Source organism: Limulus polyphemus, unplaced genomic scaffold (assembly GCF_000517525.1).
Source record: "Limulus polyphemus unplaced genomic scaffold, Limulus_polyphemus-2.1.2 Scaffold770, whole genome shotgun sequence".
Taxonomy (NCBI): domain Eukaryota; kingdom Metazoa; phylum Arthropoda; class Merostomata; order Xiphosura; family Limulidae; genus Limulus; species Limulus polyphemus.
Window position 1 is genome coordinate 331,006 of NW_013666380.1, and position 17,395 is coordinate 348,400.

Here is a 17,395-nt window from a genome sequence, read left to right on the forward strand (position 1 = left end):
GATTCATAAATTTATGAATTACTTGAATAACAACATCCTGTGACACAATTCACAATGTAAATAGAAAAATAAAAACTTCCATCTTAGATGTAATGGTTACTAATACACGTAAATCATATACCATAGGAATTTACAGGAAACCCATAGGTATCATAGACTGCTTAGTTTTTGAATTTACAAGATTTGTAATACCCAAAATGCTAAGAAGAAAAACACATCACTACAACCCTCCTAGATAACATCATTTGTCTACAGTTGGGCATCACATGTTATCACACCCTCCGGCCTATTGGGACACAGATATTTTCTAGTGAAACCAGATTTGCACAATTCTTGTCAGCTGATGCTCCTGTGTTTGGTGACTGTTTTCCTAAGAACTTTCATTGAACCATTTGCTAGCTGTGATAAAATATGGCAATATTTTTGTTATGGTATGGAGTCAATTTGGGCAGCTGGTGGTATGTGAAAGGATGGTCACTGTTTCTCAATGCATCACATTCTTGAGAAAGACCTATTTATTTCTCTATATCTGTAACTAGCTTACCAGACAAAGCAGTGATTTTATGCAAAATAGGGGCTTCTGCTTAATCAGCTCAAGTAACAAAATGATAAATTGAAAGTTAGTGCTTTACCATTCTCCTGAAGTCAGGCCAGTCACCAGATATGAACCCTATCAAATTAATGTGGTCCACCCTTGATCATTCTGTGTGAAAGCATTCCAATACCACTTTCTAAGGACACCTTCGTCCAAATTTTTACTTGAAGTGGGGTACAATCTTACAGGTCTATATTTCAGGTGTGCAACTTTATTTCACTCTTAAATATTGTAAAGGGCAGGTCTATTAAACAATAATGATGATCTTTGTTTCATGTTTGTTTATGTAATAAAACAGCATTCTTTTTGGAATTGGTGTCTATTTACTTATGGGTAGGTTGTGTATTTGCTTTCTTGAATGATATTTTACAGTTTTTTAGTGACAAACATAAAAATACTTATATACATCTAGTCTAACAAACTGGTGATGTAACTATGCAGCTTTATATACAAATTATACATGAAAATTGAATAATAAAATACTGAGAATGTTCCATTTCACTCAAGGCATTATCCACTAACTCTGTGATGAAAATGAAAGGTTGGCATAAACAGTAGATAATGCATCAAACTGTATTTAAAAAAAAATAATATTAAAGAAATAGAAATAAAAATAGATGCATTGTATTGGTCAAACAAGTGCACATATTCCTCTGACCTCAAAATTTTCTGATTAAAATTTAGAGTAATCTCAGTTTGCTCTAAAATTCACATATCGTTTAAATCATATTTATTTTATTAATGCATCTTTGAAGTATTAATCTTAGTCAATGTCTAATAAAAGATGAAGTTTTTTAAATCTGTATTGTTGCCAACTGTTGAAAGAAAATTACAAAATGTGTCAAACATAAGTTATCATAAGGCCTAAATTTATAAATAATTTATCATAGAAGCACAAGTGGGTTTCTTGTATGAGATTTTTTCCAACAAAAAGTAGATCAATGTAGGAAAATATGACTTAGAAATCAAATATCAATAAATGAGAAAGAACAAGAGAGATTTTGTTTTCGAATTTACTTTATTTCTAGGATGAATGGTGAAAAGGACAACTGTGTTTGAGAATTAATGAAAATATGTGAGAAGGGTGGATAAACATATTTCTGTGTTATTATTTGTTATATAAATATCAAATAATCATATTTTTTTCCTTGAAAATTGGTTTAGGTTCCAAACAGCTTTTGATTGTGAAACTTAAAGTTGTACAAATTCTATTAATAATACTTAAACATTATATAAAATCATAAGCATATATATATATATATATTTTTTTTTTTACTTTAGACAAGTGCGACTTACTCCAGAAAGTGCAAGCAAGGAAGTCGCATTGCTACAGTCACTCTGTGGTCCAACAAAAGATAAACATGCTTTACAGTCACTGTGGTACACATCAGGTATTTTATTTGTATATTAGTTTTTACAGTTACTTATAATAATGACAAGTAAGTAATCTAAGAAACTGAAAATATTGCTATTGCATTTTGCCTACTAGATAAAGTATTTTTAATGTTTATCACTAAGTAGAAACTCATATACTTATAGCATGTGTGTATAGTGTTTGTACTGTATGTTATATTAATCTGTCAAGTGAGGAGTTTAAATGTAATTGACACCTTATAGTACAATAAAAATCAGATAATTAAATTTTATAACTTCAGATCAAATGAATTCTAGAAATACCTCTACTTGATACACAGCATGATATTTTTTGTTCATGATGTTAGAAAAACACGTAGGTTCATGAAGTCTTAATATAAAATGATAAACCCCCTGTAATCCGAGTGCTTTCAAAAGGTGGACCTTTCGAAAGCACTCGGGATACAGGATTTTTATTATTTTACAATATTTTTTTTTAATTTTCTGACATGCATAAGATTTTACAAGCCATTTTTTCCTTTATGAATATCTGACAAAACTTGAAGAATATAATGTTTTTGTTAGAATAAACCATTTTAAATCTATATCTTTAGTTTGTGTTGTCTTACATTATAATATATTTGGTTACATGAATTAATTCTGTTACCTGAGAAAATAGTGTTTTCTTTTTCTTTTAGCTTAAAGATGTTAATAGTAAATATTTAATCAAAATTTCCAAAGTTTTTTAATACTTAAACCATGCATTTGCTACAAGTATAGTATTTGATGTGCAGTTAAATCAGCCATGGTATATCTATACTTTATTTCTTGCACTGGATATATAGATATATATATATATACAGAGAGAGATAGTAAATATGTGCATATCCCATTTTAGTACGTTTAGACTTTTTTGGCTGATAGTGTTGCAGGATATCTATTTTGATCATGTATCTGTGTTCTCTAGCAACTTTGCAGTGTTCAAGTTTAGAAATACCTGGTGGCTATATTTTATGTTTTTTTTTCATTTTATAGGGTGGTTAATGATATTGGTAGCCTGTGCACTTTGAAAGATAGCCTGAACATTACCTACTTTATGAACCACTAACTTCAATATGACATATGATCGCATTTTGAAAATATGCAGTAATTCCGTGTTGACCTCAAGTAAATATGTACAATATAAATCACACAAACTGATAATCTGATAACAAAAACATGTTTTACTAGACAATTTATGTAAGGTGTTTTAATATGATGAAGATAAAAATGATATTCAACGATTAAGGGTTTGAGCCATCAGAATATTTTGCTGTCACCTACTGTACTGACTAAACCTAAGCTTATCAGATGTTTTCTGATCAAAGAAAATTTCTGAAGCTTTTAGACAGATATAATTTAACATGAACAAAAAGAATGTCTAAAGAAACTATAAAAATTCCCAGTTCTATGGGCTGTTACTAAGTCTTCAAAACTTCCCATTGAATGCCTTTGGTCAATGCTACAGGAACTTTGACTAGCAACTTTCCTATAAAACAAAAACACCTGCTAACATCACTTTATTTACTATACTATGATATGAAACTACTAATTCTTGCTCTACCCACTCATGTTTAAATTTTCCTTATAGCTATTTCACAAACTGTTTCAGTTGTAAAAGGTAAAACTACTTGATGTGACATCATAAAAGGGTGGCAACCAAGGCAGCTTGTACAAAAACGACAAGGAAAACACTTACAAATAAAGAAATGGATAATATATTCTAAAGGAGAGAGAGTTTCTTAGCATTAAAGCTATACTTTGGGATAGGCAGAAATATTCTAAAAAGATTAACAAGTGCATTAGTTACAGGCAAGACTCCTCAGAAATTTTTTCATTTTTATTCATGAATTATACCAAATAAATGAGGGAAAATGCTAAAATATTGATTACATTAAATTGTTGAAATAGAGTTAGAATTATTATTTTTACTTGAATTTCAAAATTTGATATACAGGTTTTCTTGACATATTGAAGGTGCTCGTTGGCCTTAATAGATTTAAAAGAAAATGAGAAACTTTGCAGTTTGAATTATTGCTAATAAATAAATATCTATTAAATTAAAATTTGTTAAGTTTTATTCAGTCACAGTAATGTATTTGTACTGACTCCCTTAAAAACTGAAACGTGACAGTTTGACAACGTATAATATAGACTTAAAATTTTTTGGTTTAAAAAATTTATAAGTGGCAAAAAATCATTTGGTGAAAAAGTATGAAAAGCCAGATTAAACCCTACAAATTATGTGTATTTTGTAAAGTAGTAATAGAGTTTAAATGGATTTATGATTCCATGGTGGAAATTATTTGAATATTTGTTTTTAATTTCTTTCAAAAATACCTTATTGTTGGAAACATTAGAAAATAAAGGACAAATTAAATAATTTATCAACAAAATATATTCTGTCTGTCATTCACTACTGATTTAATTATCAAACTCATCCTGACTAGTGTATATAGTTTTCTGTTACTTTTCTATCATTGAACTATAATATGGTTTTATTTCTTAGCTTTTGTTAGGCTCACAAGGTAAAGATATTCAAGAGGAACTTGTTTAGTGATGTACAGCTATGGTAATGATAACTAACTTTTCAATGTGGTATTGTTAGAACAGAACTGTTAAGTACACACTTTACAAAAATGTGTGAACAAAATAAATATCAAGGATAATTATTATTATACAAGAATAATTTCTGTCACTACTACCAGGTGCTTTTGGAATGAGTTAATTCAAATGAGTATACCATTTGTGCCTTACATCAATGTCTGTTTAAAAAACAATGTTTATATAAAATGAAAATTTGGTTGTTTGTTGTTTGGCGCTTTTGGGTGCAAAGCAACTAGGCTATCTGCATCTAACAACCGGTAAAATCTGTAAAAGTAAAATTGTCATAAAATGTAAAAATAAAACGAGTTGAAACTAAATAATGTCCAAAATTCAGATAATAGATTTAAATAGAATTAAAAAGACCAAGGGCTCATGAAAATTTAAAAATACAATCAATTTGGACAGTGTCACCATCGCCAAAGAAACCATTCAATGTCAGGGCCAAACCCTTAGAAAACACATGCCTAAAATGGTGCCATCGCTCAGAGTCATAACGATGGCATGACAATAAAATGTGGGCTATCGTGACTTGAGTGTCAAAAAGGCCACACATTAGTGGATCAGTTTCAGATAAAAGAAAATGATGAGTTAAAAAACTGTGACCAGGGCATAGCCTGACTAGGATAACTTCCTCCTTCTAATCCTTTCAGTAACAAGATGGCCAAAGAGCAACAGAAGGTTTTGTTCTGGAAAAGATTGTTATGATGTTGCACACCCCAAGTTGACTGCCAACTGGCATAAAGCTGCATCTTGAATACAGGACTGTAGTCCATGTATGGGACAGGCACGACTGTGACGGCACCAGAGCAGATGGACTTAGCTATGGTGTCAGCAAGCTCGTTCCTGTGAATATCGATGTGGCCAGGTATCCAGAAAGCTGAAAGGAAACAGAAGATAGAGAAAAATGGGCCATTCGTTGTTGAATATTGATGAGAATGAGGTGAGAACTAACATTAAGCAATTCCAGGGCCAGTAGAGAGCTAAGAGGGTCAGTTTAAATAGTACAATTGTTGTACTGCAAAGCTTCTATATGATCCAGGGCAAGAGAAATGGCATACAACTCGGCAGTGAACACAGAAACTGTAGAGAGGATCTTGTGAGCAGCCACTGAGCCATAACAAACCATGGCAGAGCCTACAGAGTTACCTGATTTCAAACCATCCATATAAATGGGAAGAGAAAACTGGTTCAAAAGATGTTTAGCAAAGAGAAGATGGTACATCCAATCGGGAGTATCCACCTTCCTCAGATGACTCAAGGAAAGGTCACATTCAGGGATGGTAATAAGCCATGATGGAATGGGCTGGTCATTGGGGACAGCAACGTCATCCAATGCCAGACCCAATTCAACCAGTTGTGCCTGGATACGAAGCCCAAAGGTAGGAATTGCAGACTGTCTGTTCTGAAAGAGCACAGCCCACCAAAGAAGAAAGACACAATCCCAGGTGAGATGCTGTGGTAAGGATTGAAGCTTAGTAGCATACTGTAGAGAAAGTTGCAAATGGCGGAGGTGAAGAGGAGGTTTGTGGGACTCAGTGTACAAACTCTGGACTGCAAAAGTACGGAAAGCCCCCCATGCAGAGCTGAAGCCCCAGATAGTGAATTGGTTCCAGCATCTTCGAGGCTGAGGTTCTGGCAAAACCATAGATCAGAGGCCCATAGTCCAATTTGGATCAAATGTGGGCACAATAGATCTTGAGCATATAACATCGATCCTCTCCCCCAAGAGGCGGAAGAGAGGACACAGAGAATGTTCAGTGCCCTTGTACACTTGACATGTAGCTGCTTTATGTGAGGAATAAAAGTAAGCTTACAGTCAAAGATAAGCCCCAAGAACTTTGCCTCAGGAACCATGGGAAGAACAACATCACTGAGATCGGGTTGTAAACCCCATTGGTGGCAAAAATGCAAGCAAACAGTTCTGGAAAAAGAAAAGATAAAACTGTTTGCTGTGGTCCACTTCAACAAGCAATTGAGAGCAAGCCTGAAGCTGCTGCTCAATAAACTTCATGTTTGACAACCTACACGAGATGTGGAAGTCATCGACATAGAGTCCGTGAGCAACAGCATGAGGAAATTGTGTAGTTATAGAATTGATCTTGATACTGAAAAGTGTGACACTCAAGAGGGTCTCCAAATTCCTGTGTGAAAGAATGGAAAGTGTCGAACCCACACGAACTTGGAATCACCTTTTGAGTAAAAAGTTCTGAATAAAAATGGATAGATGGCTATGCAACCCATAGGAGTGGAGGTCACGCAAAATGCTGTACCTCCAGGTGGTGTCACAAGTCTTTTTCCAGATTGAGTATAACAGAAACAAGATATTCCCTCTTCAGAAAGGCTTCCCTGATCAATGTCTCAAGTCGAATCAGGTGGTCTATGGTGGAGTGCTGTCGACAGAATCCACACTGGATGGGCGAGAGGAGGTTGTTTGATTCAAGGAACCAAACAAGATAAGCATTAACCATCCTCTCTAAGACCTTACAGAAAAAGCTAGTCAAAGTGATTGGAGGATAATTAGAAGGAATCTTGGGATCCTTCCCTGGCTTAGAGAAGGGTAGTACATTAGCCTGGCACAAATCATCAGGAAACATGTTCTCCTGCTAGATGCGGTTATAAACAACCAGAAGAAGAGCAAGAGAGGCGGGAGAGAGATGGCGCAGCATCTCACAGTGAATGTCATTGGGTCCGACCTATGATGTTCCAGACTGATGAAGAGCAAGCTTCAATTCCACCAGTATAAAGAGGTGATTATAATCGTAGAGATGATCAGCTTGAAAGGAAAGAGGTGATTGCTCTGCCTGAGACTTGATGGCCAAGAAGGTGGGGGAAGAAATGGAAGTGTTGGATGCACAAGAAAAACTCTGAGAGTATCAGCAATGTTCTGTACATCAGCAACTTCCTGGCCACTGGATAGCAAGATGGAAAGGGGATGGGAATAATAGCTCCTATTGACCTTCCGAATCTTGTTCCATATGGCTTTGGAACTGGTGGTAGAAAAGATCCTAGTTGTAAACTTAATCCAATATTCCTTTTGGCTTTGACATTTGACTGCCGATCATAGGCATGGGCCCGCTGGAAAGTGATGTGGTTGGAAAGAGTGGGACACCTACAAAAAGTATCCAAGGCCCATTTCTGGGGTCTTCTGTGCCCACTGGCAGGCGAGAGACCACCATGGACGAGGATACCATGGGAAACATGTCAAGGTTTTAGGTATAGAATGAACAGCTGCTTGAATGAAGCAATCAGTTATTGCCTCCATGCAGTCATTAATACATGGAAGACTAACAATAGCAGGATCAAGTTCCGAGAGAGAGGTGAAATAGAGCCAGTTGGCCTGGTACAACCTCCACCTTGACACTCGGGTTGGGTGGTATCAATTACAGCCAATCTCCCTCAAAATGATAGGAAAATGATCACTTCCACGTGAGACACTGTCAACCCTCCAAGAAAAGTGAAGGGGAGCAGATAGATAGATCAATGGCAGTAAAAGACTGACCAGGTGAATGAAAATAAATATAAAAACCTGTATTGAAGAGAGAAAGATTATGATCCGAGAGCATACACTCTGTGAAACGACCCCTCCCATTAATATCAGCACCACCCCAGGGTGGATTGTATCAATTAAAGTCTCCCAGGATTAAAAAAGGAGATGGAAACTGTTCAATGAGAGCATCAAGGTCTGATTGATCATAGGTTTCTCCAGGAGACAGGTAGAGAGAACAGACCCAAGGAAACACAGGTGGCTACGGCTTCCAAGGGTGTATTGAGTGACACAGACAAGATGGGAATGTGCTGATTGATCAGCAGTGCCACACCTCCATGCAGTCTATCACACAACCTGTCATTCCGGTATAAAGAAAACTGCCGAAAGGTGATTCTATTGGTAGGTTTCAGGAATGTTTCCTGTGAGGAAAGACACACGGGATGATAGGAATCGATCAAGGCCTTATTGCCATCCAGATTAGAACAAAAACCTCAACAGTTCCACTGTATCAAAGTGGCCATTTTTACATAGGTGGAGTAGAACTGGGCAGAGAACCCTTCTGTTTACGACCATGAAATATTTCTTTACTAGAAGGAGGTCTGTTGACCTCCATGGATCCTGCCCTTGGTCGAGTGGGCAGATCTCTGTCATTAGATTTAGATTCTAGTGACTGAGGGCTTGAACGGCTAATCGTTCTGCATCTTGGGGCCAAAGAAGAAGGACCTGAGCAGACACCAGAGGCCGGGGACGAAGAATGTGGACCCGGGCAGTCACTGGAAGGAATGATGGAGACAGAGATAGGAGTAAACGTGGACTTGTCAATTCGTTTATCCATGGATTTCAAAAAAATTTTCACGTGGTGTGAAAAAGACTCTGATGGAGGCACGGAAAGGTCCGTCTGCACTCCCACTGTAGCAATGGAGTGTAGTGCAGCAACATATGTCCAAGATGGAGTAGGGGACAATAACTTCCTAGCCTCAAGGTAAGAAATATTGTTAACCATTTTTAAATGCTGTACCTCTTTCTCCTCCACCCACTTAGGGCAAAATCTATAGTAAGAGGGTTGGGAAATACTACAATTAACACAGTAAGGGTCCAGTTCTCACTCGTAAGTGTTGTGATCTTTGCCATCACAACGAGCACATGTCACAGAACCATGACAAGATGCCCTTGAATGACTGAACCGCTGACACTGAAAACATTTGAGAGGGTTGGGAATATATAGCCGTACCTTACAGTTCAAATAACCTGCCTTGAAACCGGCAGGTGGACGTGGCGATGTAAATGTGAAGATAAGAATGTTGGTAGGCAGCATAATTCCTTCTTTACTAATGGAGACAAGTCGCACTGCAGAATCTCCTTGGTTGGAGAAGTCAGTGAGGATCTTCGACTCGGGGATGTTTTTCAAATCCCTTTGAACAATAACTCCTCATGAGGAATTCAAACTAGCATGGGGAGTAACCTCAATGGGTATATCCCTAATGACCTTCGAATTCAAGAGGAGTTCATTGTGTTTTGGTGTAGATGTTTCCACCAAGATATCCCCAGAACGTAGCTTCTTGACTGACTTTGGAGAGCCAGCAAGCCCCTCTAATCACATCTGAATAAAAAAGGGAGACATTTACCCGAAAGTTTTTTTTTTGACAAAGAATGCATGATAAAAAAACGAGGTAAGGGTACAGACTAGGGTGGAGACTGCTGTTCAGAGTATTCAAGGCATGGTTGTTTACCAATGAGCAAAGTTTTACTATTTTTTTTTTAGGATTTGGGGGATCCATAATAAAAGGAGAGATTCAGTGCCCACTGACCCCACCCACCATGGGGTCCAATGAGGGGATGTACTATAATGCCAAATAAGGACATTGCAGCAATGCCAGGGTTTCGCGAGCACTATACCCAAACACCAGCATCATACACACAATGTCCACAACACCCATTGATCATAGCCCAAGAGGACCAGCCAATTGACCCTGGAGTGGACCACCCCAAGGCCACCCATCTACAGGAATTCAAAAACGTGGGTGAATGTTCAGATCCCACAGAAGGTAAATTGAAAATACAGAAACTTCCCTGGGAGGTCCCCTCACCACATACAGGAATCCACTTCTAGGGGATGAAAATTTGATAAAAATACATAAAAGAAAACATTACTGATGAAAATTATTAATTAAGAGGTAAAATGTGAAACTTCATTGATATCAATGCAACAGAAAAAAACAATTAATCACAAAGATGTTGATAAAAATGACTAGAATAGTAAAAAAATTTTGAAGTTATTTGGAAGTTCCATGAATTGAAGGTTTTTTGGAGTCTGAAGGTTTTTTAAATCATGTTCATGAAAAAAAAAGGTGTTCAATATGTTTTGAAGTTACAGTAACCAGAATTAATTAAGTGAGATTTAGTTTCTATTTATACAGCATAAATAATATATATGGTTTACTCCAAATTATTTTTCAGTAGTGAAAGTTATTCGTTAGGGTACAGAAATTTACAGTTAACATTTTTATCCCAGACTTTGTGAGAACATATAATTATCAAACACTAGAAGATAATGAGAACTTGGTATATGATATCATATTTTGATAACATGTTTTGTCTTCCTAGAATATACATCTAATAATGGTTGTAGAGCTCCATTATGGAGGCAAGTTCATGGTGACATTTGTTATGTGGTAGTTAAACCTTTTGATGATCCTCCATTTTGTGTTACATTCACAACAGCTGGAGTTTTTCAGAACAAGGTAAGACTTTGTCATAGTTTAGAATTTAAGTCAAAAGTTTTTAGTTCTTAAAATTTAGTACCCATTATAATAGTTATAATAATTTTAAGGTATTTTTGGTTTTATTAGTTTCATTTTTGATTTATCATATTAATTTTATTTTATTTGAAATTTATCTTCATCAACAGTTGTACGAATTAAACACTTGTAATTTTGGATTTGATCAGCAAATGGTTTAAAAATGTAATTTTATTGTTTTCTGGTTATGAAGCATCTACCTCATTCTTAGTATGATCAAGAGGACTAAAGGATTGAAAAGTATCCTTGAAATCCATGAAGGGATAACTTGTATTAGATGAAGCAATGTTGCATATGCCATGTGTTATAAACTCAACAAGCTGTTGTTTTGTAGAATGAAAACAAAGAATGTACATTGTGTTTAAACAAAGAATTGTTTCTAATGCTAATGAATAACTTAATAATTTCTTAACAAGGAAACAATACCATATTGTCTGCAGTATTTCCGAACCATTCTGATGTTCCATAATTTATAAATTTTTCTGACATTAACAGTATTAATTATTGACTTAAAAATCCTAGACTTTATCATGCAGATGTGTCACTAATATGAAAACTGGAATGCAAACTCCAGGAGAAAGGTTTTACTTTATCCAGCAAACCAATTGTAGTAATCTGTATATTTAATTCCCTTAAGTCCTTCCTTTGCTCTTTCTTTAAAGAACCTACTTTCCATCATTTGGCTTAACGATAGCTGTATATATGGAACATTATGGGTTTGAGAATCCACATCTACTCCTACATTGCAACCTTTAAAAAATGTATAGATGGTTCAGTTTTTAGTTCTAATTTTATTTCATATGTGAGTCTTACAAATAAAAGTTAAATCTGGTAGATGGTGTATCCCCATTGTCACATGGGTCCTATGTGTACTTCTTCAGATACTTCACTTACTAGGATTCATTTTACCTTTCCTACTTTATAATTACTATGAAAGTTTTATTTGTCTCTCCTTTATGTGTGAAATGTTTTATTTGTGGTTTAATTGTTTGAAAAACGTTTTTAAAACATCATTCAAGGTAAGAATATGGTATTATATAATGCTATTTTTCTGTAGATGTTAAAGTTAACATAACTGTTGCATACTTATTATAAATAAGTAAAAAATACATAAAGAGTTTCATCAAGATATTTCAGTGTGTGTATGTGATGTATGTTTTTATTACAAGATGTCACTATTTTGATCATATAACTTTGAAGTATATTGATCAATAAACTTTCTTTTATTTATAATATACTTCAGCCAAAATTAAATGAACAAAATAATGCAGTTCATTTGTTATTAACTTTTGAAGTGATAATGATTGCTTTATGATCTATGTTATTATTAATTGAGTACATTGATATGCTTTTTATTATGTTTTGAGAATGTCTATATTCAGTGAAAAGTAGTGATACTATTTCATTGTTTTTTTAATAAGACCATGCTATGTGTGTATACAAAACTAGTTATACAAAAAAAATACTGTTTTAGAAAGTAAATTGGATTAAAAAGTTACAAATGCATGAACATCTTGTTTCCAGTAAAGGGGTCAGTATGTAGGATTTTAAATCAATGATGTTTTTTTATTATTGTTACTGATGAGTGCATACATTTAAATGTATCTTAACTCTTTTTACATAGCAGTCATTTTTAATATTATTTTATGCCATTAAATACAGTTGAGAAAAAGCAAAAATATCAGTAAATAAAACTTCATGAAGGTTTTTTTTCTGTAGTAGGTAATATCAATCCTAAATATAAATAATTAATAAATCCAGCTTTACAATCCGTGTATTAAATTTCAGAGAGGCTGTGGTATTTTCTACAAACAAGTAACTTATCCTGAAGATATTTTAAGTACATTTCAACTGTTTTTTAATGTATGCTGAGTAATTTCTTTACCAATTCATATGATTTTAATAATAATCTGAAGTTTTACATTGCTTTGCTTTACTTTGGCAAATTAAATTCAAGAATTACAGGTTTGTATTTTAATTTTTCATGAACAATACGAGTCAGTCAGCTGGGGAAAACTTGCATTATTGAGATCGACATTCATTTATATATCTCAACAGGTTTTGGTAGTAATGGTTGTTAAGAACTAGTTTCCATGTGTTGTGACCAATAGCATTATTGAGATCAACATTCTTTTATATCTCTAAACAGGTTTTGGTAGTAATGGTTGTTACGAACTAGTTTCCATGTGTTGTGACCCATAATTATAATGGGTCGACTAACTTTACAAATGTTTTTCAACACATTATTGAAGCAGTTCCATTTTATATTGTTCAGCTGAATCTGACTTTCACTTGGCTGTACAGTACACTTATGGTTCACTATACACTCAGAAATATTCTGCAGAACCTAGCCATCAGCAAAAGAGATAATGTTAGCATATATGAGTATACATGTAGTATTTTCAGGTAAACTGATATCCCAAAAGAGTAAATAAGGTAGATCTGCCATATAATGGGAGGTTCAGCAAGCTAAATTGCAAAGTAATTCTGAATTACTCTAAAATTAACTGAGACTGTGCTAAGAAATAAATGAATCGGACACAAGGAAACAATGAAAGGACAATATTTCACATGAGGTTATAAGTGAAAAAGCCAATGAGTCAAAAATGTCTCCAGGACTTCTGGCTAACAGAGTTATGACTTGGTCTTTGTACATATCACAACATAATATGGTGATCATATTTACAGTAAAAAGCTATGCAAGTGAAAGTTGACAGGGACAGTTTGTACTTTCTAATAACTTAGTAGTAGAGCACTGACTCTGTTAGCCAGATGTCCTGGGTTGAAGTCTTGTTCCCTAAGTTGTTTTTCACAGAAACTTTAAAGTACTCATTTTGAAATAAGACATTTGCTTTGTATGTTACTGAATATTGTAAAAGTTTTACCATGTACTCCATTTTGTGCTTTGTACAGTTTCCTATGCTTGCCAGCTGTTACTCTTCATGTATGTTAGTGTCTTAAATATACATTCTTAAAAACTTCAGGGCTATGATATTACATCTGGAAGTGTAGAGTATGAGAAAGATGGAGAATTATATCGAGATCTCACCACGTTACTGAAAGAAAAGAACTTGCATTTTTCTGAAACAGTCAACAAAAAGGTATAAAAGGGTTTTTTGAGTCTTCAATTAACTACTGTATTAATAATTAGTTAATAATAGCTGTAATTATCTTTGTACTTGATTTTTTGCTCTTATCAAACTAACTTGAATTACTCATTGAACTTTATTTAGATTAGCTTTTAAGATCAATGAAACATTTAAATACCTTAACATACTGCTATAAGTAAAGTATTTGTCATATTATTGTCAGTGTATATATTGTGTAACTATTATATACTGTTATGACAGCGGAAGTCACATGATGCTAGTGACACATCATGAGATTCTTGAAGGATCTTGACTTTTCCTGGCAACTCTAGTCTTTTCTAGGTGCCTTCTGTTTTAGTATATAAGCCTGGCAAATAAAGCAGAGAGATAATTGCAGATAGAGAAATATAGAGACAGATAAATGTGTCAAGTGAGCGGTAGTGACCGTAAGTAAAGTGTGTGAATTGTTGTGAATTATAGCGTGTGTTTAAGTTAAAGTGGCCATGGAAATTCTGTGTATTGCAAATTTGTATTGAGAAAGAATAAACTAGTTTTATTTAAGAAAGGACTTGTATCGCTGAAGTTTCTCGGGAAGAATTTATACCGGAAATTAACAAACAACCAGAGACGTAACAATACATTAAACTAGAAATCCAAAAATAATTTTACATTGTGCTTTTGATAAATTAAACATAAAAGAAATAATGATAGAAATTAGATTTCAAGTATCATAATCTGCAAAAACAAAGTTTCTTTGTCAGGATTTGGTACTTTCTTATTGAATCATTATTTTGTAAATATTGTTTTTGATAAAAGTAGCATCATTTATTTTTGGTCTAATATTCCAAAATGTTACATGATGATGACTGATTGTTGTTTACAGTTTACTGCATATGCACAACATAATTTCTGAAATGCAGAAATAGCAACAATTAGAATATGGAGTTAGCTACTACTATTGTTACACAGTTTTGTTTTATTAACTGAATCACTTGCTATAATTTTATATATCTGATATGCTAATATTTCTTTTAGATCTTGGAAATATTGTTTCTAGAAGGAAAAGTGATGATGTAAGGTTGTTTTACTTTTGTTTTTAGTGATTGCCAATGATCAAGTGTGTGGCATGTTGTGATTGGTTAAATTCTGTAAATTTAAGTATATTTGTCTAATCATGTTCTGTTTCTGTAATGATTAGGTAAATCTATCTTTCAGTCATTTTTTTAAACAAAATTTAGTAAACAGAAAGTAAATTATTGATAGAATGCATTTCCAATTTCATAAATGCTTATTTCTGCCTAAGGAGAAAAAGCTTGCTAAAATATTAGTTGAGAAATACCAAGCTGAATATTAGCAAATGGACTATTTAGCATAAAGATGGTATCTGAGAAAACTGTGATTATTTTCAGGCATGTTTCCTAGTTTTTTCAGTAGCATATGGAAGGATCAGTAAAATAATAATCTTTATAGTTTAATTGTGCTTGATAGAGATTATGGTAAAGTATGTAGAAAAAATATGTAAACATAAATTTTACCTCCGATATTTGCTCTCTCAGCCCTTAAATCTCTAAGTCTTGCACTGCGTAGGAGATATAAATCTATGCATACGTTTCCATTAGCCATTCACCATAAGTGATAGGTATCCCTATGTGTGTGTATAGCTCAACTAATTTTTACTCAGTTCACTATGGTGGCAAAAGCTTTTAAAAATGTATATGCTTAAGACTATACAAGCATGATTATTTTAAATGTATGCTGCCAAGACGTATTCCTGTATTCAGTGATTGGCACAGATATCACCATTATATTCAACAAAGGTGTGCAGCATTTTTAACACTTTATGTATATTTGTACACAGTTCACTCATTGAACTGTGTGAACAACTATGGTGGTTAACCTATCAGACAGAAGAAACATTTGTTCTTTGTTATAATCATGTTTACAAATTATGTACGTAGTCCACTAAACAAACTATTCATATTAAACTTTCCGATGTACGTATCTGCGTGTGATTAAGTAAAAAGCTAGAAATGTTATATAACAACATAATATACATCTATGAATCTACACAATATACATTTTCCACACTGGTTAAACTATCTTGGAAGAAAATGTGAGTTTTGCATGCACTGAGTATCAGTCGTATGATTTCCAAGCACTCATTTGAAATACACTAAGAATTTTCAAACAGGTATTTAAAACATGTTAAAGCCAAGAAAAAGTTCTGTGTTTTGGTTATAATGTTTTTGGTTAAAGGTGATGCAGTGATGAAACTTTTCAATATATTTATATACAGGAATCTTTCTTAAGTATGAACTGAACAAGTGTCTCATTCTACTAACATACATTTAAAAACTTATTGTAATGAAATATCCTATGGAGAAAACAATTATATAGTTCATATTTCAAGGTAAAGGTTGCTTCTTTGATATGAAATCAACATTGAATTTGAAAATAATTACAGAAAATCAATTATAGAAGACTTCAGTAGAGACATTAAGTTTACATGAGAATATAATTTTCAAGTATATAGAAATGCATATAATAATAGAAGAGTAACATTTAACAGTAAACATACTTAAAGACTACAGTAGAACTTTCTAGAAATTAGCACTAATTACACATACTTTATGTTTTTAAATGCTTTGTAAGACACAGTTATGGAGACATGTTTATTTGTATCAATAATTTGTTAGCATTAAAAACATTAACATTTTAAAATATATTTTCAATGAAAAGTCCTCCTAGTGGTTTGGCAGTAAGTTTGTTTACTGACAACACTAAAATATGGGGCTTAATTCCCCAAGTTGAAAATAATGCCAATAACCCATTCTGTAGCTTTGCACTAAAATAACTACGGTGACAACAAGAACCACATAAATTGTATTTAGTTATGCCAGTGTTGCAAAAGGATCAAATGTAGATTATTAACTTCTGTTTATTGTATTATGTACAATAAAACAGTTTTATGTTTTATTGTACATTTTTTGTTATAGCTTAAATTTCTCCAGTATGGCTAAAAACACACAGTTACTTTATTCACAGTGATTAATTAAATGAAACTCTTAAAGGGAACACAGTATGCTTTTTTGTTTGTTATTACAGAATTTAAAAAGCTGGTAGTCTTTAAAATAATACCATGAAGTACTACTTTGAGTTAGAAACACAAAAGTTGGTAATCAGAACTTTAATGTAATGTGTTGGAACATAACATTTTTTTCAAACTTACATGAAAAAGTAACATTTGTATAACCTAGATCAAATGTGTTTGTACACACAAAATTTAACTAAAACTGTTAAAGATTAATATATAAGAATTTATTTTCACCATCATTTAAGCTTCATTGTAACTTATTAAGAATTCAAGTGGCAGATGTGTGAATAACACACCACACACTATTAAAAAAGGTAATTACCAGGATGAATA

At 33.5% G+C, this 17,395-nt stretch overlaps 1 protein-coding gene across 1 annotated transcript in view; it reads left to right on the forward strand.

The window, feature by feature from the left end:
• Positions 1-17,395, forward strand: part of LOC106460444 (armadillo repeat-containing protein 4-like) — an 84,962-nt gene that overhangs the window by 21,585 nt on the left and 45,982 nt on the right. The window contains 3 exon segments of the mRNA XM_022387160.1: positions 1,877-1,986; positions 10,686-10,822; positions 13,864-13,980. Coding sequence (XP_022242868.1) covers positions 1,877-1,986; positions 10,686-10,822; positions 13,864-13,980 — 364 coding nt within the window.